We start from the raw sequence: 25,773 nt of genomic DNA on the forward strand, positions 1-25,773 counted from the left end.
CGTAGTCTGGGGAAGGGGGAGTGAGCCAGATCGTTGTACGGGGGTGGAGGGGAGTGAGACCAGACCATTCTCTGTGGGGTGGGGGGGGGGGGGGGTGGAGGGGGAGTGAGGCCAGATCATTGTCTTGGGGGGGGGGGGGGGGGAGGAGGGAGGTGGGTAAGATGTATCACTGGGGGAGGGGGGGCAGATGGATCTCTGGTGAAGGGGGCACATGGATCTCTGGTGGGGGGGCATATGGATCTCTGGTGGGGGGCAGGGGGGTCTGCTGACACTCTGCGGGCGATCGGGGAGGGTAGTGGGGAGGGAGGGGGGCAGGGGTGGCGATCGGTCTGGGTAGTGTGGGGGTGAATAAGGGACACACACACACATCACTGTCCCCCTTATCCACCACCCCCTGCTACCCAGACCGATCGCCCGCAGAGTGGCAGCAGACCCCCCTGCACCCCCCGCACCCCCACCAGAGATCCATCTGCCCCCCCACCAGAGATCCATCTGCGCCTCCCGCCCCGAGATACACCCTCGCTCCCGCTTATCACTCCCGGGCTGCTTTCTCTGCTTTCTGCGGCTCTGGAGCGATCCGACACGGGCACATTTTTTCCAATTTTTTTTTCTAACTGCGCATGCGCAGTTCAGAGCTCCGATCGTTCCGGCAGCGCTAAGTCCCGCCCACAGCGCGAATCGGACTGGAGATGGCTGAGAGCGTATGGGGGTGCCTGAAAGCGGATTTCTAAGTCGGATCTGAACTACGCCCAGATTCAGCACTTAGAATGAAAATGGTAAAATTGTGCCCTTCATGTCCCAATTTGTGTAGAGAGATGAGCAGGGTAAGTATGTGGGGTTACGGGGATAGGGCCTGGGTAAGATGACCTGTCAGAGAGTCAGTGCAGACTAGATGAGCCGAATGGCCTCCTTCTGCACTGTAGGATTCTATGATTTCACTCATGGTCATTTTTCTCCTATCAGTGAACAGGTCTCCCGACAGTCACATGCTGGAGCCAGTGTCACATGCAGTACGTTCACCTACTTGCTGCAGCACTTCCATCTCTTCATCAGCAACAGAATGCACTAATGCCACCCTTCCAATCTTCATTACATCCTTCTCCATTGGCATCAGTATGGTCAAGGATGCCTTCCCACTTCCAGGAGGTGTATTCACTCTTCTCCTGCAATGAGAAAAGAAAAGCAAGTAAGGCCCACTGATAGATTAGTTGCACTTATGCTGTAAGCGCAACATTTGAAGGAGCTCACTGTAGGATGGGAATACTATACCATCAAACTGAGGGATAATGCCATTGCTATCTGTGGCGATGTAGAGTTAAGATGCAGCCTGGACAGACATTAGATGTGGTCACAGAGGTAGAGAGAGAGAGCTTCAGAGAGTGTACTGGAGAAGAATACAGGTGTGAGAAAGTTATGATTACCACTCACCTAATTGGACTTCAAGAGGTTACTGCAGTTTTTCGGCATTGGATCCACATCCTCTGCACTACAGTCCAGCTGCTCACCTCGTCCATGGCCTGCGACCAAGCCTGTTGTGTTAGGCTGGCTGACCTGTCATCCTTTAAAAAGAGAATGTGCCTCACAGCTTCTATGTTACCCCAAATGCCATTTCCTTAAATCATGACTTTTTTTCTTCCCCTTCTGCCATCCATTTTCTTCCCCCTTCTTCTGTCCAAAGTACACAGTACTGCCACTGTGAGAGCTGCTGGTGTTGCTTTAAATACTGCACCTTCACATCGAGCTTCTGACTGTTCCTTCCACACACCTTTCCTAATACAATGCCACACACCCTAGGGCATCCTCTTAATTAGCTGGCCAGTGGTAAATTCACCAAGGAGGGCCATTATTTTCAGGGTTGGGCTGCCAACCCAGATGTGCTCTAGATGCTCCATCAGAATCCAAGTTCATAACATTAATCTGGTTTCAATGTGTTGTCTCTTTCCCTGGGTCTCTTTCCCTGTCCTGTGTGTTTCTCTGTCCTGAGTGTTTTCTCAGTCATTTTACTCTGCTGTCTGTTGTTCGTTTACTGTCCCTTTTCCAGTTTAAGTCTTCAACATTTTTTTCAGAAACACGTGAAGACCGGACAAAGCGACTCTTCAGGCATTACACAGTCGGATCCTATGATAACTTTTCATCTCACAGGTAGGAGACTTCACTTACTTTAACCAGGAGATGTATTTGCATTGGGTACATTTAAAGCACATATTGTTTGCTTTGAGTGCAAGACAGATTTATGCAATGAATGTAGGCTCCCGCAGCTGAAATTATGGGCCCTATAGAATGTGGGCATTGGGCAGATACAACCCATTAAGTATAGAATAAAGCAGTGGAATTGACCTTCGTCAGTAGCGCCAAACAAACTCAGGAAATTTTCCTCCCATTTTACATTGCACCCAAATTTTTGTTTTTGCGGTGTGATACATGCTGTCAATTTATGATGTAATGTATGAAATTACTGGCAATTTCTAATTACACTTCCTACTGGTCCTGTCACTCAAAGAAGGTTCACAAGAATGGCTGGTGTAGGATATTTCAAATAGTCCAATGGTGAATTAGGTTCACATGATTCGGAGTTCAAGCTACGTGGAGGTGTAGAGGGATAATTACTCTATACCCAACCCATGCTCTACCCACCTGGGCAGTGTACATGCAGCTAGCTTTACTTATGTATCTAACCCATGCTAGAACCAACTAGGAACAGTTAGCGGGGAAAGTGTGGAAGAAAACTTACTCTGTTGTATTGGGAATTTCCGATCTGAAGAGAAGATGGATAGCTTGGGTTGAGGGATATGAGAAACTAGGTAGATGGGGTTGAAGGGATATGGGTAGAAGATGGTTATCGTCATTTTGAGGGATAGGCGGAGAAATTGAGTTTATGGAGCTGAAGGATATGGACAGCAGGTTTGAAAGTTATGGAGAGAAGATGGGTAGATGGGGTTGAAGGTTATGGGGAATAGGCTGGTGAACATCTGCTGCTAAGCTGTTGTGAATATAAACTCATTAAGTTGTCACGTGAAGTTTTCAATTCTTGTAATCGATTTGCCTCCAAGGTAGAGGACAACATCCCCGTGTAACTTTCACAAATAAAGTTTTTAATGTTTAATGTTTATTTATTGTCACAAGTAGGCTTACATGAACACTGCAATGAAGTTACTGTGAAAATCCCCGAGTCATCACACTCTGGTACCTGTTCACGTACACTGAGGGAGAATTTAGCATGGCCATTGCACCTAACCAGCATGTCTTTCTGACTGTAGGAGGAAACCAGAGCACCCGGAGGAAATCCATGCAGACACGGGGAGAACGTACAAACAGTGCACAGTCACCCAAGCCGGGAATCTAACCCGGGGCCCTGGCACTGTGAGGCAGCAGTGCTAACCACTGTGCCACCCATTACAGCACAAGAGAGAAGATTCTTATCAAATTACTTTAATTTCACTGAGCCTCTTTAGTGAGGCAGTCATAGAACTATCTGCCATGGAGGACAAGCTGATCCCTATGGCAAGTAGTTTCCACCCAATGGCACTGCAGGACTCCGTAGCACTAAATGTTTAAGTATCAGGATCATTTCAGGAACTCACTGGAGATATGGATGGAAACGCCCAATCTGTGGTTCAGCACTGCATCAGAATGATTATCAGTGCCACCAGGGCTAGCCAATACACAAGCTTTTGTATCAATCCAGGTAGTCCGGCTGAGGACTATAGGATTCAGGACCATCTAAGTGTTTCCCAGGGTACAAGGTCTCATCGACTGCACATGGCCACCAAGGCTGCCACAGACTAGACTACAGTCTTTTACCAGCAGGAAGGGTTTTCATTTGTTAAATGTACAACTGGTCTGTGACTATTGCAAACAGTTCCTGCTGGACACGTTTCCTGGGAACATCACAATATAATTATACCTGAGGTAGTGTAAGGTGCCAGACCTTTCAGGTTCCTTTGCATACCTTCAAGGATGGATACTGAGTGACATGAACTACTCATTGAAGACATGCACCAGAATTCTACTACCTCACCCGCCCAGAATCGGAGCAAGCGAGGGTCCGACAACGGAAATCTCTGTTAACCTTGGACGGGAATTTCCAGTCTCGCCCGAGCAAGGCCATAAAATACCGCCCATAGCTTCCGCCACCTGTAAGGATCCCAAACATAGGTACAGAGGAGAGATACAACACGAGCAACCATCAAGCAGGCTGTCGGCCTTCTCAAGATGCAGTTCAAATACCCCAATCAATCTGGTGGCTCTCTTCAGTATGAACCAACAAGGGTCTCATGTGTTGTGGTCTACTGTCTCTACACAACTTGGCGCTCCAGAGTGGCAAAGTTTCAAACAATATTGTGCAGCTTGATGCCTCCTCCGACAATGATGATATGGAAGAAGTGCTGACCAGTCGCTGTATTTTGACAGACCTCTGATACCCCAGGAAAAGCAACATGTGCAAGGGAGGCTCACATTGAACTAATACCAGAACATTTCAAGTGATCTTTAGTGACAGGTCCATGAAATTCAATAAAGCTACAGCATTCTGCAGCCCCACCTTGCCACTTAAATGCTGGCCTTGCCAGCAATGCACTTACCCCATGATCAAATGAAAACAAAATCATGCTGCTACCTCGTTGATGACTCCAGAGGAGCGTCATTAATCTGAAGGCACACCATCACCCTGCCTTCCCCAATCCTCCAAGTCTCAGTACCCTGAGCCTTTGCCAGCTGTGCTGTGGTGTACTCACTGGACTGTGACCCCAAATCCACACAAGAATGGGTATCCACCAACAGGTGTACCGGCACTATTGGAGGATATGGGAGAATGATATGTGCACCAACTGAGAGCCCTTCTTCCTCTGAAGAGGTGGATGGCTTTCTCCCGGTCTCTGGAGCTGTCTGCTCTTGTCCTTGAGCTGCTTGAGATTAATGAGAGAGTGATGTACATTCTATCAAACCCTTCAAACAACAAGTGTGGAGCTCTGTGTGACTGGTGGTGGACACATGAATACGGCGATTAAAAACAAAAATATGAATGCGATGCTTTGTATTCCCTAGAGATGGTCTTCTGCCCATTCAGTAGGCATCTCAGTCTTGTGCCTCCAATTCTGTCTTGCCATTTGCTGTGGATTCACCCCCACATGGACCTCCATTCTCCAGTACCTCCGCCATCAGCTTCAGGATGGCAGGATAAAGGGACATCCACTGCTTTTGTCCCTTTCTTTTTGCATTGTGTGCATTCATCTCCTGAAAGCACATTAAAGAATATTGGTTAGTTACCTGATAAAGACGAACACATTGGGCGGGATTCTCCGGCCTCGCTCGCCCCAACACCGTAAAATCCCATCCGAGATCAACAGACCCTTCCATGATCCCCCGCCCATTCCGATTCCCATGGCAGGAGGGATGGTAAAATTCTGATGCACTATCAATCGAGCCGAGACTAGTTGTGAGCAAGACAAATAGGCTTTTATTGGCAAGAACTTGGAGCCATCCCTGTCGGTGATCTGGTCTGAACTGAGAGCAAGGGGGGAGGAGCCACCGCCTTTATACCCAGACCAGGGGGAGGAGACTTGGGCGGAACTGACAGGGATGTGCCACATATACAGGGCTGAGAAATACTAACTACGGTGGTTAACCACTACAGATAACATATAACAGTGGTTTACCACACATTCTTCAAAGAACCTTTTCCCTCAGGGCTTCAATAGGCACTGCTTTAGTGGGAGGAACAAACTCTCAGAGTGCTCTAAATATGGTGCCTGTACTTCCTGTGGCATGACCTTGATCAGTGTCACCTGAATGGATAGTTTCCTCTCCCTTCTGACAATTAATAGGCCAGCCTGCCACTGAATTGTATTCTCCAGCACGTCCCATCCCTATCCAAACAGCAGCAGCTTCCAGCCTTGGCGTTGGGACCTTGGGCCTTGCTGCAAAATTCAGACCATTAAACAGAGATCCTGTTTATCCTTTCATAAATAGATCCCATGGCACTATTACAAAGAAGAGCGGGAGAATTATTTGCAACGCCCTGGTCAATATTTATTTCTCAATCAACATCACAAAAATGGATTATCCAGTCATTATGACATGGCACAGTAACTTCGTCTGAGTGGCAGTCAGCTTCGGATTGCCACTCTGCTCATTTACCTATGCCAAATTTCTTCTGTGCTGGTCTCACCAGACCTTCCGACTCAGGCAGTACAGCTGCCAAGGCCCAGCGTCGCATGCAGGGGAGGAGAATTGAAGGAGGATGCACCCCCTTTTTTACAGCAATAGCTGCCATAAGCCAGGTCATTTTAAAAGGTCCCAGTGAAATTGGACAGGCCAGTAAGAAAGTTCAGTGCCTGAAGTAAGTAGATAGGATTTAGGGCGAGTTCCAGTCTGGTCAGGTGGGGGCAGTCAGGCCTATGGGGAGGGTGGGTGGAGGTTGGGGTCTTTACAATAGTTACAAAGAAGTTTGTAACCTTTTCAGAATGTCGGAACCATCCAAAGTTTGATTTAAAATCGCAAATTCAGATGGTTCCCAGTGCAGGGAAGTTGCCCAGAGGAAGTTTGCACTTCACAGCAATTGCTGTGCAAATGCTTAGCTGTGAAGTTCCAAGAAGGATTCCCAGTGCATCTTTTGGATAATCACCCCCCCCCGCCCCCCCCCCCATCACCCCAAATCCAACACTGGGGATCCCAGAGGTTATAGAATCCCTATAGCGCAGAAGGAGGCGATTCGACCCATTGAGTCTGCACTAACCACAATCCCACCCAGGCCCTATTCCTGTAATCCCACATATTTACCCTGCGAATCCCCCTGACACTAGGGTCGATTTACCATGGCCAATCAACCTAACCCACGCATCTTTAGACTGTGGGAGGAAACCGAAGCACCGGAGGAAACCCATGCAGACACGGGGAGAATGTTGCTTGCTGATTGTAGGAACTTGCTGTGCACAAATTAGCTGTTTCATTTCCTACGCTGCAACAGTGTCCACGCTTCAAAAGTGCGTCATTGACCTAAACTGCTTTTGAGACATCCAGTAGTCTTGAGACGTAGTATACAAATCCAGGCCTTTCTCTTTTGTCTTAAACCCCTTCCTCAGTGATTGCACTTCCTCCTGACCTGTCCTGACATTCTCAATTCTTTAATTGCACAACCTTGCCAAGAGAAGTGTGGATGATTGACAGAAAGTGTTCTTAATGGTACAGAAATTGAACCTATTTTGATTTATACTAAATTAAAGATGACAAGACAAGGAATGGGCTATGAGTAGACCACTTTGTGTCTGTGCAGACTTCCTGCCTCCCACCCCCACCCCACATGGACTATTTCAGAATTAATTACATTTCCATGGCAACACTCACCGGCCCATTTATACCTGAAAGCATGAGTCACAGCTAGCTACAATAGTGCAAAACGATCGAGAGAGAACAGGAGGATAAAAGTCTAACTGGTCCAGTATGATACCCTAGTCAGCATTTTACCTTTATCCTGAGCGTTGTACAAGATAAATTGAAGGATAGACGACTCACTGAGATTTAAATTAGTTGAACATTCAAATTGCAATTTAGCTGAAGTGGGTTACCCTGACAACCGGCAAGGGCCTGGAGTTCCACAGGGCATATTTATTTTAAAGTAGTATGTTGCATTTCATAGATTCCCTCCAGAAGAAGCCTATTCAGCCCACCAAGTCTGCAATCATCTCTGAAAAAGCATTTTACCCATGCCAAACCCCTACCCTATCCCTGTACCCCTATGCATTTACCATGGCGAATCCACCTAACCTACATACTTCTGGATTGTGGGAGGAAACCGGAGCACCTGGAGGAAACTGAGAGAGACACTGGGAGAAAGTGCAAACTCCACACAGCCAGTCACCCAAGGCCGGAATTGAATACAGGTCCCTGGCGCTGTAAGGCAGTAGTGCTAACCACTGCGCCACCGTGCCGTATCTACCATTACTCCTTCAGCCTCATTCTCAGCTATTTCAGCTCAACTCATGAAGTACAAGTTCCTAGCAACACTTAACACTTGTGTACCTTTAATTCCACCAGTAAGTGTTAGCTGTGGTTCAGTGGATGGCACTCTAACTGCTGTGTTAGATTAGAAGTCCCACTTCAAAGACTTAGAACATAAAAACAAAGTCTATTCTGAGACTGCTGTGTGGTCATAAGTGCTGTTTTTCCAAATTATACCGAGGTCTTGTCTGCTGTCTCAGGTGGAAAAGGCTTGTCCAACCTCTTGCGTGGGAGAGGCAATGCTTTTCTCACTCAAGGGGTTGATGAGCACGATGTAAAACATGATTTTCAAAAAAGGTCAATGCAATAAATTGATAATTTTGAAAGAAAATTAATAAAAATGACCATTAAGAAGAGACAAGCAGTAGAGTTAACCAATAAAACCTATTTTTGCTTGTTTTCTTAAGAAGCAGAGCTATAGAGAAACAGACTAGGCCCAAGTGCTGGTCACCAGGCCTTGTGTTCACCTCTGATCGCACATACTCTTAGCTGATGTCAGCAGAATTCATATGAAAGCGGGGGTCAGAACCTCTCCAGCATGGATTTTCATCCTCCTTTGTGGAAAGGTTTTTTGGGAGGGAGGAGAAAGACAGGGTCCATCTCACTCCTAGTCTCGGGGTTCTCAGACTCGCTCAACGGAGCCCCCGTTTGGACTGTCGAGAAGGTATTTGGGACATTGAGAGAAGATGTGTTTTCTCACACTGCCCGGTCGGGGACTCCAGCTACCCCAGTGGATGGGGAATAAAGTAGGCATTGCTGCTGTGATTCTGCTGCTCCTTACGAACTCCCTGACCCACTCCATCTTTAGCCCCGTGCTCCTTTCAAAGCCAACACCAGGGCGGCATGGTGACATAGTGGTTAGCTCTGCTGTCTCACAGTGCCAGGGAACCGGGTTCATTTTCAGCTTGGGTCACTGTCTATGCGGAGTCTGAACATTCTCCCCATGTCTCCATGGATTTCTTGCGGGTGCTTCGGTTTCCTCACATAGTCCAAAAGACGTGCTGGTTAGGTACACTGGCCATGCTAAATTCTCCCTCAGTGTACCCGAACAGGTGCCAGAGTGTGGCAACTAGGGGATTCTCACAGTAACTTCATTGCAGTGTTAATGTAAGCCTACTTGTGACACTAATAAATAAACTCAAAACTTTATTTCAAATCCAAAGATCTGCTTAACAATAAAGGTATGTTGCTAGAAACTGCATCTGTACTGATGAAAAGGCTGATCCCAGCTATCCTGCAAGGGAGGACTACTGTTTTGGAACGTGCTGGCATGTTGTCATCTCCAGACTGAAGCATGTCGAGCTTTCATACTCCCTGACCTTCTGCCAATCTGCCTGATTAAGAGACTCCAGGTAGTAGTTAAACAAGTCCACCCCACACACTGGAGGTGCAACCGCTATCTAAAACTGCACAGTTGAAATGAATCAGCCATCAAAATAGTCATCACTGGATTCAAACAATGAACAATATATGGCAGGCCCCATCATCATTTTCAGCTTCGGATTTCTGTTTCATGCGTTATTTCAAACACTTGATTCTTTCACTGTGGGCAACATATTGCATTATGATACTTGGAATCACACTGATAATATCACTTAACCATTCCCCATGCATCTCTCAGGTTTAAACAACTGCGGTCACCATCTCAGATGCACTTTTTGTCTCAACTCTCAAATTGATTAAAAGTACAATAATTTCAGACCACCTATCAATATCATTGTACTGAAATCTACATCTCACATTTTGTCAATCTTGAAACTCAGCCACCATTTGCTTTATCACAGAGTTGATTGTATTCAATAGGAAAGTAGTTGGAAATGATTGTCTTCTGAGAAATTGTTTTAGAGCAACAATGATTTGGTCTAAGAGTCTTTATTTCAGAATTGAACCTCTATCTATGCCTGTCAACATGAGAAATGCATGCACAATTAAGTAACTTAAATGCCAATACAGACTCCATGATATCAAGTTCAAATCTCTTCAGTCTCATATCATCTGTACTAGTCCATGATGTATTCCTCTATGGACTAATCATCTGTTTTCTTAAATCTCTCAAAGGCTGACCAGACTTCTTATAAGTCATCCTTTTTGTAGAATTTATCCAAAAACAATAACAGAAATTCCAATCCCTCTTAGTTTCCAAATCATTCACTTTTCATTCTGAAAGCAATCCACTTCTAAGTTTACTTTTTATTGATAATGATAAAGCCAGAGCCATACCTTGCTTCTTTTTGCAGAATGAAGTAACCCATGTCCACAGCTCAACTTCAGTTTCCAATGTTCATGTGGTTCCATCTCCAAGGAAATTGGTGAATAATCAAAACCTGACATTTTGCATCTTCCTTCTGCCATCCTGGAACTTTCATTTGGCAGCAGCAGTGTTCTTATTTTTCCTTCCAACGGTGAAAAGAAAAACATTTTACAGCAACCAATCACCAAAGCTTAACGTTCACTTTCTGCTATCATGTTACCTCCAATAATAGTATCTGGTAAAGGGATAAGCTTGAAGCTGGTCTTTTACCTCAAGTAGGTTTATTCTCAGGCCAGCGCCATCCCAATCTCCATCTGCTTCCCCACACCCAACTAACTGTTCTATTTGTGTTCAGTTTTGCTCTTTTGGTGGTTGAGTGAATCATCACCTCCTGTCTTTAATAAGGCAACTGGCTTAACAATGTAATTGCCAGTGGATGCAATTGCTGATACATTTCTATCATAGACATTCAAGTATACATGCTCATATACCTTCATACACAGTCACATATTTGCACTAACACACAGTTGCATATATATCCTCACACATACACTGAGTCACATACACACCCGCCATAGTCCCATATATATCATAGAGTCATAGAATCCTACAATGCAGAAGGAAGCCATTCGGCCTATCGAGTCTGCACTGACCGCAATCCCACCTAGGCCCTATCCCCACAACCCCAGGCATTTACCCTAGCTAGTCCCCCTGATACTAACATAGAACATAGAAAAGCTACAGCACAAAACAGGCCCTTCGGCCCACAAGTTGCGCCAAACTTGTCCCTACCTACTAGGCTTACCTATAACCCTCTATCATAGAAATCATAGAAACCCTACAGTGCAGAAGGAGGCCATTCGGCCCATCGAGTCTGCACCGACCACAATCCCACCCAGGCCCTACCCCCACATATTTACCCGCTAATCCACGCATCTCGGGACTCTAAGGGGCAATTTTTAACCTGGCCAATCAACCTAACCCGCACATCTTTGGACTGTGGGAGGAAACCGGAGCACCCGGAGGAAACCCACGCAGACACGAAGAGAATGTGCAAACTCCACACAGACAGTGACCCGAGCCGGGAATCGAACCCGGGACCCTGGAGCTGTGAAGCAGCAGTGCTAACCACTGTGTTACCGTATCTTACTAACTTCCATGAACTGATCCAAAAGTCTCTTAAAAGACCCTATCGAATCCGCCTCCACCACCACTACCGCAGCCGATTCCACGCACCCACCACCCTCTGAGTGAAAAACTTACCCCTAACATCTCCTCTGTACCTACTCCCCAGCGCCCTAAACCTGTGACCTCTTGTGGCAACCATTTCAGCCCTGGGTAAAAGCCTCTGAGAATCCACTCTATCAATACCTCTCAACATCTTATACACCTCTATCAGGTCACCTCTCATCCTTCGCTTCTCCAAGGAGAAAAGACCTAGCTCTCTCAACCTATCCTCATAAGGAATGCCACCTAATCCAGGCAACAACCTTGTAAATCTCCTCTGCACCCTTTCTATGGCTTCCACATCCTTTCTGTAATGAGGCGACCAGAACTGGGCACAGTACTCCAGGTGGAGTCTGACCAGGGTCCTATACAGCTGCAGCATTATCTTCCGATTTCTAAACTCAATTCCTCTATTGATGAAGGCCAGTATCCATACGCCTTCTTAACCACAGCCTCCACCTGCGATGCTGCTTTGAGCGTCCTATGAACCCGGACCCCAAGATCCTTCTGATCTGCCAAGCGTCTTACCCTTAATATTATATTCTTTCATCCTATTCGACCTGCCAAAATGAACCACCACACACTTATCAGGGTTGAAGTCCATCTGCCACTTATCCGCCCAGTCTTGCATCTTATCTATGTCTCGTTGCAACTGCTGACATCCCTCTACACTATCCACAACCCCACCAACCTTTGTGTCATCAGCAAACTTGCCAACCCATCTTTCCACTTCCTCATCCAGCTCATTTATAAAAATCACAAAGAGCAAGGGTCCCAGAACAAATCCCTGGGGCACTCCACTGGTGACCGACCTCCACGCAGAATATGACCCATCTACAACCACTCTTTGCCTTCTGTGGGCAAGCCAGTTCTGAATCCACAAAGCAATGTCCCCTTGTATCCCATGCCCCTTCAGTTTCTCAATGAGCCTTGCATGGGGCACCTTATCAAACGCCTTGCTGAAATCATATAAACTACATCTACTGCTCTTCCCTCGTCTATGTGTCTAGTTACATCTTCAAAAAATTCAATTAGGCTCGTAAGGCATGATCTGCCTTGGACAAAGCCGTGCTGGCTATTTCTGATCATACTATTCCTCTCCAGATGTTCATAAATCCTGCCTCTCAGGATCTTCTCCATCAACTTACAAACCACTGAGGTTAGACTCATTGGTCTATAATTTCCCGGGCTATCTCTTCTCCCTTTCTTGAATAACGGAACCACATCCGCAATCCTCCAATCCTCCGGAACCTCTCCCGTCACCATTGATGACGCAAAGATCATCGCCAGAGGCTCAGCAATCTCTTCCCTCACCTCCCACAGTAACCTGGGGTACATCCCATCCAGTCCCGGCGATTTATCTAACTTTTGATGCTTTTCAAAAGCTCCAACATATCCTCTTTCCTAATGTCCATATGCTCAATCTTCTCAGTCCACTGCAAGTCTGCATGGCAACTACCAAGATCCTTTTCCACTGTGAATACTGAAGTAAAGTATTAATTGAGTACCGCTGCTATTTCTACTGGTTCTATACAGACTTTCCCACCGTCACATTTGATAGGTCCTACTCCTTCACATCTTATCTTCTTGCTCTTAACATACTTGTAGAATGCCTTGGGGTTTTCCTTTATCCTGTCTGCCAAGGCCTTCTCATGACCCCTTCTTGCTCTTCTAATTTCCCTCTTAAGTTCCTTCCTACTAGTCGTATACTCTTCTAGATTTCTAACATTACCGAGCTCCCTGTACCTTTTGTAGGCTTTTCTTTTCTTGACTAAATTCGTTACAGCTTTCGTGCACCATGGTTCCTGTAACCTACCATAACTCCCCTGTCTCATTGGAACGTTGCTGTCCAGACAAATCTTCCTTGAAAATGTGCCACATTTCTTCTGTACATTTCCCTGAGAAAACCTCCTTCCAATTTATGCTTCAAATTTCCTGCCTAATAGCCTCATAATTGCCCTTACTCCAAATAAACACTTTCCTAGCTTGACTGATCCTATCTCTCTCCAATGCTAATGTAAAGGAGATAGAGTTATGATCGCTATCCCCAAAATGCTCTCCCGCTGAGAGATCTGACACCTGCCCAGGTTCATTCCCTAATACCAAATCAAGTACAGCGCCTCCTCTTGTAGGCTTATCCACATACTGTGTCAGGAAGCCCTCCAGAACACACCTAACAAACTCCTCCCCATCTAAACCCCTTACCCTAGGGATATTCCAAACGATATTTGGGAAATTAAAATCTCCCATCACGACCACCCTGGTATTATCACATCTCTCCAGGATCTGCTTCCCAATCTGCTCCTCCACATCCCTGCTACTATTGGGTGGCCTATAGAAAACACCCAGTAAAGTTATTGACCCCTTCCTGCTGCGAGCCTCCACCCACAGAGATTCTGTAGACAATCCCTCTGTGGCGTCCATCTTTTCTACAGCCGTGACACTATCCCTGATCAACAGTGCCACTCCCCCACCTCTTTTGCCTCCTTCCCTGTCCCTCCTGAAACATCTGAAACCCGGCACTTGAAGTATCCAGTCCTGTCCCTGAGATAACCAAGTCTCTGTAATGGCCACCACATCACATTTCCAAGTAGTGATCCACGCTCTAAGCTCATCCATTTTGTTCACTACACTCCTTGCATTAAAATAAACACATCTCAACCCTTCGGTCTGAGCGCTCCCCTTCTCCGTCACTGCCTATCCTCCCTCTCACACTGTCTACAAGCCCCTTTTATTTTTAAGCTAACCTCCTCTCTCCCAGTCACCTCATTTTGATTCCCACCCCACAACCATTCTAGTTTAAACCACTCCCCAGTAGCCTTAGCAAACCTAAGTGGCAATTTAGCATGGCCAATCCACCTAACCAGCACGTCTTTCTGACTGTGGGAGGAAACCGAAGCACCTGGAAGAAATCCGCACAGACACGGGGAGAATGTGCAAACACCACACAGATAGTGACCCAAGGCGGGAATCGAACCTGGGTCCCTGGCACTGTGAGGCAGCAGTGCTCACCACTGTGCCACCGTGCCAGTCAGGTACACACCCTCATAACAGTCCCATATACTCCACACTGCATATAACACTTCGATATATTCCACACTCGTCACACACGGTCGGTTATACACCACACATCTCATTGTAACTCATGAATATAATCTGCGCCCCTCACTGCAGCATCCTATGCCTCCCACTGGAAAATTCTTTGATATAACCAACACTGCTCACTTCAGTACAACAGACAGAATCTTTTGTTTATAATATCAATATATGTTGTGTTTAAGGACAGCATTTACGTTTATATAGTGTCTTTCTCAAGATGTCCGAAAGACTTTACAGACAATTATGTACTTTTGAAGGGTAGCCATTGCTTTGAAGTAGGGACTGTGGCAGCAAATTTGTGCACAAGAAGGTCCAATAAGCAGGAATGAAATAATGATCAGATGGAATTTTCCCAATTCATGGCATCTGGCACAAATGATGGCGAGCTGGGAAAATAGCATATAAAGCTAAAAATCTGATTTGCATCTGGCACCAAGCAGTTTAAAGTTAAAGTTGACTTATTAGTCACAAGTAGGCTTATATTAACATTGCAATGAAGTTACTGTGAAAATCCCCTAGTCGCCACACTCCAGCACCTGTTTGAGTACACAGAGGGAGAATTTAGCATGGCCAATGCACCTAACCAGCATGTCCTTCGGACTGTGGGAGGAAACCGGAGCACTTGGAGGAAACCCACGCAGACATAGGGGAGAACGTGCAGACTCCGCACAGACAGTGACCCAAGCTGGGAATCGAACCCGGGTCCCTGGCACTGTGAGGCAGCAGTGCTAACTACTGTGCCACAGTGCCACCCATGTTTGCAATCTTGCTGTCCCTTTCAAGTGGCATGAACCGTCCAGAATGGGCAAGAGGCTTATTAACATGAGACTGACTGGATTTCAATATCATTAGTGAGCTGGGCATGCAATTGTTCCCCCCTCCCGGAAGCTTCCCACCTCTCCAGCATGACATCAGCCCTGCGCCAATAAGTACAGGTCTGTAAAAATATGGCTTGGGTTCAGCAGTAGCGAAGGAAAGCTAGAGAGTGAGTACTGCTGAGCACCAACCTCCAGGGTGCAGTTGTGGGGGTGGTGTCAGCCACCATGGCTGGGTGCAGGGCTTGCATGGGTGTGGGAGATTGGAGGGGCTCGGGCTTCTCTGGGGTCTACAGGGCAGGAATCACTGCTGGCTTGGGGCTCTTGTGGCACACATTACCCTTGGCTGCTGATTAACCCCTGAGGGGTTCCATATGAGGTTGAGTCCTAGCCCCACTAATGTCATGCTGGTTACCCTGACATCCATCTGCTGGACAGGCTCTGTGGTTTATTGCAAACTTTCAATCCCAGCCCCACTAACAGTAACAAGCAGCAGGTCTGGCAGCTGTTGCCCCAATCAAGGGAGCTTGGCACGTGTTAGCATGGCTCTGCATGAACTCTGCAGTGGTCCTTATAATGGCCACCTGTCACATGGAAGTCATGAGGGTATTCCTCCACCGACTGTCTGAACTGTAAGCCATTTCTGGAAGCCAGTGCACCAGATGTCCAGGTGGGTGCACGCAGGTCTATGTTTCAAGGGTTCCCAATGCTTCCAACTCACAGCCACTCTTGTGTTCCATGCAAGTGCCAGAGCACAGAGCCCAGTCTGCCATATGCTGCCACAAAGGGCCTGTAGTACCAGGATTCCGTACCTGGTAGGATGGCCATCCGGAGGAGCATCTACGTACTGCACTCCATCGACCGTGCAACTGCACTGCGGATGCAGAAGGCATCGTGCTATACCATGTGTAGGGAAGGTACTGCCAAATGGGAGGCCATTGGTGACCATGAGGAGGCACAGCAATGGCCATGGCCACTGTGGCAATAATGTAACAGCGGTCAGCAGTCCATTGATGTGGAGAATGGCATCGGGGATGGTGTACGGTTGGCAGCGTCCAGTCTCATGGGGACACAGGTTGCTGGGAGGGATTAGGGGCTCAGGATGGATAACCCTCAGGACTGTCTCTCTTTCTCTCTCTCTCTCTCCATTCAACCTCTGCCTCCTGAGCAGAGATGGATTTTGGATTGGAGCCAGTAGAGCTGGCAGTCATACTAGTTCCTGCCATGTTGGCTGATGAATGAGACAAATCCAGGCTCGAGGAAAAGCAGGACAATGGGGGCAATGATCAGGGTCAGGACCCGGTCACCCATCACCCGAGGGGGTGAGGGATGGCAGAGATAGAAACCCAGGTTCAATAGGACCTACTCGCATGTCATATCCTTCACCGAGATGCCAAGCGCCATGTGCTGCCGCAGACCTGGTACCTTTTGGGGCAGGAGGACATCCACTCCCAGTGGCTGTGATGGTCATAGTGGCACTCAATTTTTATGCTTCCAGTTTCTTCCAGGGCTCGAAAGATGTCTTCTGCAGCATCTGCCAGTCATCAGCACACAAGTGCATCCATGAGGTGACAGATGCAATGTACGCTGGGGTAGGCAACTCCGTGCATTTTGACATGTGCCATGCCCAACACGAAGCTCAGGCTGCAGGCTTTGTCACCATCGCCAGGTGCCCCATGGACAGCGGGCTGTCGATGGTGTACACGTCATCCTGTGGGCACGTGGAAACAGAGAGTGCCTTTATTAATCACAAGGGGTTCCACTCCCTGAATGTCCAGATTGTGTGACCACCGGCTTAACATTATGCAGGTGTGCGCATGCCACCCAGCAAGCATGCACAACAGCTACATCCTGTGGAGTTTGGACATTCTTGGACCACCTCAGGCTGCCGGAATGGTTCGTGGGGGACAAGGGCTACACGCTGAGGTCATGGCTGATGATGCCTGTGACCAAGGCGGAGACCCGTTATCATGAGACCCATGCTGCCACCCGATCCATCATCGAGCAGTGCATCAGCCTGCTTAAGATGTAGTTCCGCTGCCTGGACCACTCTGGCAGTGCTCTACAGTACAGCCCCCAGAAGGTCTATTGCATCATGGTGGTCTACTGTGCGCTCTGCAACCTTGCACTACAGGGGGGGCAACATCCTGGATGAGAGGGTGAAAGACCAGACAGACACCCTTGAGGAGACAGCAGGGCAGGAGGTGCCGATGATGGAGGACAGGTGACGGCAAGTGTCCAGCAGGGCAGAACAGTGAGGGAAGCCTTCATCACTGCACATTTCATTAACTAAGAGGTGTGGTGTGCTGCAGCTCCAACCCGCACCCATTCCCCCTCACCCCCATGGAGCCCTCAACTCCTAACCCCCCCTCCCCCCAACCTTGTCTACACTCCCCGACATGGCCCTTATTGCTATCACACCAAGTGATGGGCCTGGGTTGCGTGTTAGTGAGTTTCGTGTCCAGACAGTAGGGTGATGACGACTCGCTGTGCAGCACACTGTGATGCTGCCCTGGTGCAAAAGTCTGATGCCTACCTGTTCTCTGACTGCACATTAGTACTCGGGCCCACGTCTGAATGGGAGTTGGGACACCCTGTGCGGCCCAAAGCACCGGAGCTGGGCATGGGATGGTGGTGAGGGAGGCTGGGCCTAGCGTCTGTTGGGTGATGAAGATAGCAACCCAGGCTGTATTGTCACTGTGGGCATTAATGGATCCCACTCCTGGGACTTCTTGGGCGGTGCTGTCGGGGATTGGAGCAGAGGAGCTCAGACTGCTGAGTCCCGTGTCAGCGGACGGGGCAAGTGACCTTGTGTTCCTAACGGCATTTTCGGATGAGTGCTTCGAGTATCACGGCCGGCAGTCAGGGATCTAGCACAGGTGCTGGGAATTGGGGATTGTGTGACATTGTCAGTAGGCATCATCAGTGCGCACACTTCGGAACAAAGGGCCTCTCTCACGCAATATGACGCTCTGTGCCTCTATGCATACAGTCGGGATATGAGACTCAGGGATGGATGGGTCACCCTGTGGGATCCAATAACATTTAATAATGATTATCTGTAGAGCTAATTACCCTGTCCCTAACTACAGCATCTGCCTTCACCTGTGCTCTCTGGGGACCCTACAACCTTTTAATCGTACATTGCCAGCGCTACGTCTAGGTGACCCCCGAACCCCACCAACTCCCCCAGGATGCATATCAGAGGTGGTGGCGGTCAGTTGTGTTTCGTGCCCTGTGCCCTGTGATGCCATTGATGGGTGTGTCCAGGGGGGCCGGACCCTGGGGCACTCCAGCCGACTTTCGGTGTCATAGATGCAGCCCCCTGTTCAGCCTGTTGCCTGTGAGATGCATCAGTGTCAGGAAGAGGGGATTCGGAATGGCTGGGAACTGCCAGAGTTCCCTGGTTGGAAGGCGCCGGCTTGGGCTCCAGCACTTCCTTCTCCCATGGGGTGCCCATGGGCCCCGGGACACTCAATGGGATGAAGGGTCTGGAGTGAGCACCAGACACCTAGTGTCACCTGGCTCTGCCAGTCCTGGAAGCCCAACTTTGTATGCGCCATGGCGTGTGAGCCCTCAGCGATGGCCCTGAGAATCTGAACCAAGCTCTGGAGCTCCTCAGCAATTGCCTGCTGTGGCTGGACCATGCTCTGGAGCCCCTCCACATTTGCCCATTGAGATTGGGCCATGCTCTCAAAGCCCGCAGCCATGGCTTGCTGCGACTGGGCCATGCTCTCAAAGCCTCAGAAATATCCCTCTGACTCCAGAATGCTCCTGAGGCCCTCAGCCATCGACCTCTAAGACTCAGCCATACCTTGGACCCTTCCACCCATGGCTACCATTTCCTTCCCCAGGTTTTCCACTACGGTCGCCACCCTAGCAGTATTGGTCTGGGTGCCACGCAATGCCGGTACCAATGACACCCCCTCCTGCAATCACCAACTCTGCTTCTGGAGAACTGTTCCCAGCTGCTTGTCACCTGGCTGGGGGCCAGCTGTCTACTTGGCTTCGGCAGATCTCTGACATTCCCACCCCCACCTGATGTGCATTAATGGCTGAGTGGTGCTCACCAGAAAGTAATCCAGAAGCCTCACAGCTAATGTGTCCCACTGAGATGACTGTGCTGACTGGTCAGTGCTTTCGTCGAAGTTGTCCTCCAAGGTGTTGACGGGGTTCGCAGCAGCGGTGCCATCTCCTGAGGGCCAGACCTCATCGGGTTCCGCTCCTGCAAAAGGAGACACACAGTTCAATGCGAAGGCATATCTGTGCAGCTTGCAGCTGACTTGGAAACGGCCATATGAATGAAGGTTTTGTGGCTCCTCACTTCTTTGCCGTATGCCAACCTGACTATCAGTTATGGTTCTCTCCGCTGCCTCCCCTGAGAGCTCCATGGCTCGCTCCTCGAAGGGATCAGGAGATGCAGCTTGGGGACTCCCAACAATTAAGAGGCTGCTTATCAGGGAAGTTGGGCCTGCCTTTGGAGCCACTCAATCAGAAGGCTCGCACTCAGCAGTCCTTCCTCGAGTGGTGGCTATTACAGAAACAGCATGACCAGGAAGAGGGTGGCTCAGTGGTGCCCTCTAAGTCAATGGTGATTGAAAGCCTGATGGCTACATGTCCGCAGGGTGTCGGGGGTTGGGGGCAGGATGAGATGGATACTAACCCTTGCTACCCGCTGTCCGAACGAGGTCATTAATTTTCTTGCAGCACTGACCGCAGGTCCTCCGTGTCAGTGCATGGGCACTGTCTGCTGCAGCCACCGCATCCAGGCCACATTGCTATCCCGGCTCCGGGGTCATCTGCCCTCTTTGGGGAACAACATGGCACACCTTTTCTCTATGGCATCCAGCAGCCATCCTAACCTTCCCTCCATAAAGCATGGGGCTGTTCTGCAAGGTGCCATCTTCCTTGCATGGTCGGCTGTGAGTGCCTTGTTAGTGTTTAAATTAAACTTCCCCCTGCTTAACAGCGCACAGCTGTGGCCACGTGGGGTGAGTCACGTGCCTGGAGCCTCCATGATGGCATGTTCCATGTGACTGCTCTTTCAATGCACTAAGTGTCAAAAGATTGCAATGCCGAGCACACCTGAGAAACCGGAAGGGGATAGGGGAGTCTAAAACTAGAGGGCACAGGTTTAAGGTGAGAGGGGAGAGATACAAAAGTGTCCAGAGGGGCAATTTTTCATACAAAGGGTAGTGAGTGTCTGGAACAAGCTGCCAAAGGTAGTAGTAGAGGTGGGTACAATTTTATCTTTTAAAAAGCATTTAGCTAGTTACATGGGTACGATGGGTATCGAGGGATATGGGCCAAATGCGGGCAATTGGGATTAGCTTAGGGGTTTTTTTTTTAAAAAGGGCGGCATGGACAAGTTGGGCCGAAGGGCCTGTTTCCATGCTGTAAACCTCAATGACTCTATGACCGGTGTGGAACACTGCATCATTCTTGCAGCGTTGTCACTTAGAAAACTTTTGGGTAAATTCGCCCAATGTTTCGGGTCATCAGATGAATGGACACATACCCAAAATATTAATTCTCTTTTTGCCTCACTGATGCTGTCACACCTGTTGAGTATGTCCCGAATTTTCTGTATTTATTTCAGATTTCCAGCATCTGCATTACTTTGCTCTAGTAATCTACCTTCGGCATGGGGTAAGGGATAAATTAGCTCAGACAATGGGGATACGCAAAACATTCTTCAAAAGTGCCGGTGAATCTTTTAGGTCAGCCTGAGAAGGCAAGACAGGGCCTCATCTAAAAGTCTCATTCATTAGGAGGCACCTCCACCACTGCAGTGCTCCTTTAGTTGCTCTGGAATGTCAACCTCTATTATAGAAAGAAACATGGAAAAACTACTGCACAAAACAGGCCCTTCGGCCCCACAAGTTGTGCCGAACATATCCCTACCTTTTAGGCCTACCTATAACCCTCCATCCCGTTAAGTCCCATGTACCCATCCAGGAGTCTCTTAAAAGACCCTATTGAGTTTGCCTCCACCACCACTGATGGCAGCCGATTCCACTCGCCCACCACCCTCTGTGTGAAAAACGTCCCCCTAACATTTCCCCTGTACCTACCCCCCAGCACCTTAAACCTGTGCCCTCTCATAGCAGCCATTTCCACCCTGGGAAAAAGCCTCTGAGAGTCCACCTGATCTATGCCTCTCAACATCTTATATACCTCTATTATGATCTCAAGTTTCTCGAGTGGGACTTGAACCAACAATTTCCTGAGAGTGCTATCAACAGAAGCAAGGTTGACAATTGCTCATAATTTTTAAGGTAAAACTAATGCTCAAATAGCAATTACATGCTATTCAGTAATTCATCAGCAATCAGTGAAGTATTTTTTATCTGTCACATTTTTGTTTGTGAAGTAAGCAAAAAGAATTAATTGATCATGCTACTGACAGTATTTTTGATGAATGACATTGACAGGGTCAGCTGCTTCCTTATTTGTATATTTATCTGTTTAAAATGCCAGATTGATTTATTTTGTTTTTTTGCCTCTCTTCTGAACCACCAATTACTGGGCCACAGTGGTTTATGAAGTAAATCATAGTGGGCTGGCTTATGGGTAGATTGTGTTTGTGATGTCTATCGGATTTTTTTCGGCTGGCTTGTTAATTGTTCACACTCGCTCTCGTGCTTGCCGCAGACGTAAACCAGCTTTTTTTTCCCCTCTCTCTAACAGCGTGTGGATGTGAGTGACTCCTGGAGCCTGTAGGAAGTTCCTTTGCATGTAATTAACACCCAGCAGCTGCCTTGTGTAAGGGACGTCAGACTAGAATGCTAGATCGGCATTTGCTTGATTTCCCCCCCATCCCCCTCCCCCTCCCCCTCTGTGCATTATGCAACAGGCTATGTGCAGGGGAAGGAAAGAGGCAGTTGGGGTGGGGTTTGAATGGAGTGGGGGGGATGAGAAATGCATGCTGCTCGAGTGACTGAGGTGTGTGTGAATGTATGTGTGTGTGTATGTGTGTGTTTGTGTATGTATGTGAGTGTCTTAGACAGCAAGCATCCCAGCTTTATTTTGTTAACTCCAACCTCTGTGCAGAAGAGAAAAACACACACGCACACATACACACACACATACATACGCACACATACACATACATACAATCAAGACTTTGCTGCTGCTGCTGAATGCTGGTGATCACCTTTTGAAGATGGTTGTGAAAAGTAACCCAGCTCCCCTCTTCTCTTTCTCTCACAGTGATTATGTCATCGAGGAGAAGACAGCAGTGCTTCAGAAGAAGGAGAACGAGGGATATGGCTTTGTCCTCCGAGGAGCTAAAGGTGGGATTTGCTGCATTCCTGATTCCCTTATTTTTCCTTTGTGAAACATCCAGCTACATACTGAGCTGGGGTTATAATGCTGCACAGATTATCGGGAATTTGTGTTTTGCCTTGAGAATCTTTCACTGTTTCTGCCGTCCCTGTGAATCTGTCCAGTTTAACAGCTTGTTTCAGTGTTGCTAGCTTAGCCTCAGCATCTTCAATCTTTGTCATACTTGCAACATGATGAGGAACCATTGTTATATCTGTGTTGTACAGACCTGGTGTTGTACAGATGGACAGGGTGAATTTATGCTTCACCACGGACAACGTTCTATTCATCATGCTTCTCATTATTGCAGGCAGCAGGACTGCAGCTAGAAAGAGACAACAGAATGGCCAATTGCATTTTTCTTGAAAACTGACTATTATGCCAAACACTGGTGTAAAAATATGGTTGACACATTTCCCTGTTTTGCAAATATTTCAGGGCAAAATATGCAACTGCTCTGGAAAGCAAGGTTTATTAGATAGAGGACAGAATCCTTGTTAAAAGCAGCTACATGCCCAAGGCATCGGAACCTTTCTCCCCAGTGCAATTTTTCCAACAGGCTGGAAGGGTAATGTTTTAAAAAATGTAGTCAGAATGTGCCTGTGTAAATACTTGGCAGAAAACACCACTTCAGTTTGCGTGTGAGCACTTGTATCTGTGCCAGCGCCTGCGGAACATGTGTGCGCGCGCGTGTGTAAGTGCGTACATGTGTGCACGCAAGTGAATGACCACACACCTCGGTACGTGTGAGTTGATCTGCCTACACAAATTCACATGTTCAGCGATTGATGCAAAAGAAAACTATTCCTGTCACAGTATGTACAATACTGATATTCTCAGATACAGGAACAACGTGAATTCCGCGCTAAATAATGGTATCAACATTCATAATGGCATTACATACAACAAAACTGTCTGTCCTTTCCAGGACCCTCTGTGTCCATCCCTCTAATGTATGGAATGGGATTCACTTTCAGTCAACTGTACACAGCATGATCCACTATCTTGTCCTCCATTCTTTGTAGTGGCATTTATAATGTCTGTCTCCCCACATAACAAAATTAATCACTCACCTTTGATTGTACAGAACAGTATTCACTGACCATTCCTGTATTGTATAGAACAAGATTCACAGTCCCTTCTTGTTGTTGTATGCAACAGTACTCACTGCCTGTTTCTGTATGGTATAAGAAGATTCACTTCCTGTTCAGCTATTAGATATGACAATATTCAATGCCCATTCCTCTATGTAATAGGATTCACTGTCCCTTCCTCTATTGCATAAAAGAATATTCACTACTTGTTCCTCTATTTTACATGTAACAGAATTCACTGTCCATTCCTCTAATGTATAGAATAGTATTCACTATTCGTTCTTCTGTTATGTATAAATGGATTCACCATCCATTCCTCTATTGTTTGAAACTATGTTGTTCCTCTATTATATATAACAGAATTCACTGTGCATTCCTTTAATTTATAAAACAGTATTCGCTACTCATTCCTCTATTAATATATAATAATTTTATAGGACAATATTCACTACACGTTCCTCTATTATATGTAACAGGATTCACTGTCCCTTCCTTTACTGTACAAAAGAGTATTCATACTCATTCCTCTATTATATATAACAGGATTCACTGTCCCTTCCCCTGTTTATAGGGCAATAATCACTGCCTGTTCCTCTATTGTATATAGAAGATTTCACTATTCATCCTGTTGTTTATTAGGATTAACTATTTGTCTGTCCATTATATAAAATGGGATTCATGGTTTATCCATTTGTTAAAAATAGGGTTCACGGTCTGCCCCTCATGTATATAATGGGATTAAATATCAATTTCTCTATTGCTTAAGGGCATTTATTGCCTGACCTTCCACTGTATATTTTTTCCGTTCATGGAGCATGAATGTCACTGACAAAGCAAGCATTTATTGTCTAGCCCTAATGGCCTTTGAGAAGGTGGTGATAAGCCGCCTTCCTGAACAGCTGTGGTCCACTTGGTACAGGTACAACCCACAGTGTTGTTAGAGAGAGAATTCCAGGAGCTTGACCAGTGACAGTGAAGGAATGGCAATTTGGTTCCCAGTCAGGATGATCTGTAAGTTGGAGGTGTACTTGCAGGTGGTGGTGATCCCATGCATCTGCTATTCTTGTTCTTCTAGGTGTTAGAAGTCACAGGTTTAGAAGGTGCTGTCGAAGGAGTCTTGGCAAGTTGCTGTAGTGCCTCTCGTAGATGGTAAACTCTGCAGCCACTGTGCACTGATGCTGGAGGAAGTGAATATTTAAGGTGGTGATCGGAATACCAATCAAGCAGACTGCTTTGTCCTGGATGGTGTTGAGATTCTTGAGTGTTGGAGCTGCGTTTATCCAGGCAAGTGGAACGTATTCCATCACATGCCTGACTTGTGCCTTATAGATGGTGGGCAGCATTTGGTGGGATAGAAGTTCAGTTACTTGCCACAAAATTCCCAGCCTTTACCTGCTCTTGTTGTCACGAATTTTCTGGTCAGTAGTAACTCCCACGATGTTAATGGTGAAAGACTCAGCAATGGTAATGTGGTTGAATGTCAAGGGGAAATAGTTAGAGTCTCTCTTGTTGGAGATGATCATTGCCTGGTATTTGTGAGGTACAAATGTTACTTGCCACTTCTCAAGTCATAGAAACATAGAAAATAGGCACAGGAATGGGCCATTTGACCCTTCAACCATTCGTTCTGATCATGGCTGATCATCCAACTCAATAGCTTGATCCCGCCTTCCCCCATATTCTTTGATCCCCTATGCCCCAAGAGCTATATCTAACTCCTTGAAAACAGACAATGTTTTGGCCTCAATTGCTCTCTGTGGTAATGAATTCCACAGACTTACCACTGTCTGGCTCATCCCAGTTAAGTTGTATGCAGAGATGGACTTCTTCATTAAGTAAATAGTACTGAACACTGTGCAATTATCAGTGAATATCTTCACTTTTGACCTTTTGGGTCAGGAGCCGAGAGGCCCTGGTGGAACCCAATCTGAGCATCGATAAGCAGCTTATTGCTGTGTAAGTGTCA

At 47.2% G+C, this 25,773-nt stretch overlaps 1 protein-coding gene across 1 annotated transcript in view; it reads left to right on the top strand.

Annotated features, from left to right (window-relative positions):
- shank3a (SH3 and multiple ankyrin repeat domains 3a) overlaps positions 1–25,773 on the top strand; it is an 832,189-nt gene that overhangs the window by 520,744 nt on the left and 285,672 nt on the right. Inside the window, exons 13-14 of the mRNA XM_078235726.1 lie at positions 2,067–2,142; positions 22,600–22,682. Of these exons, the coding sequence (XP_078091852.1) occupies positions 2,067–2,142; positions 22,600–22,682 (159 nt within the window). The remainder of the gene's footprint in view (positions 1–2,066; positions 2,143–22,599; positions 22,683–25,773) is intronic.

The sequence above is a fragment of the Mustelus asterias genome, chromosome 19 (genome assembly GCF_964213995.1).
Source record: "Mustelus asterias chromosome 19, sMusAst1.hap1.1, whole genome shotgun sequence".
In the NCBI taxonomy this organism is placed as follows: Eukaryota; Metazoa; Chordata; class Chondrichthyes; order Carcharhiniformes; family Triakidae; genus Mustelus; species Mustelus asterias.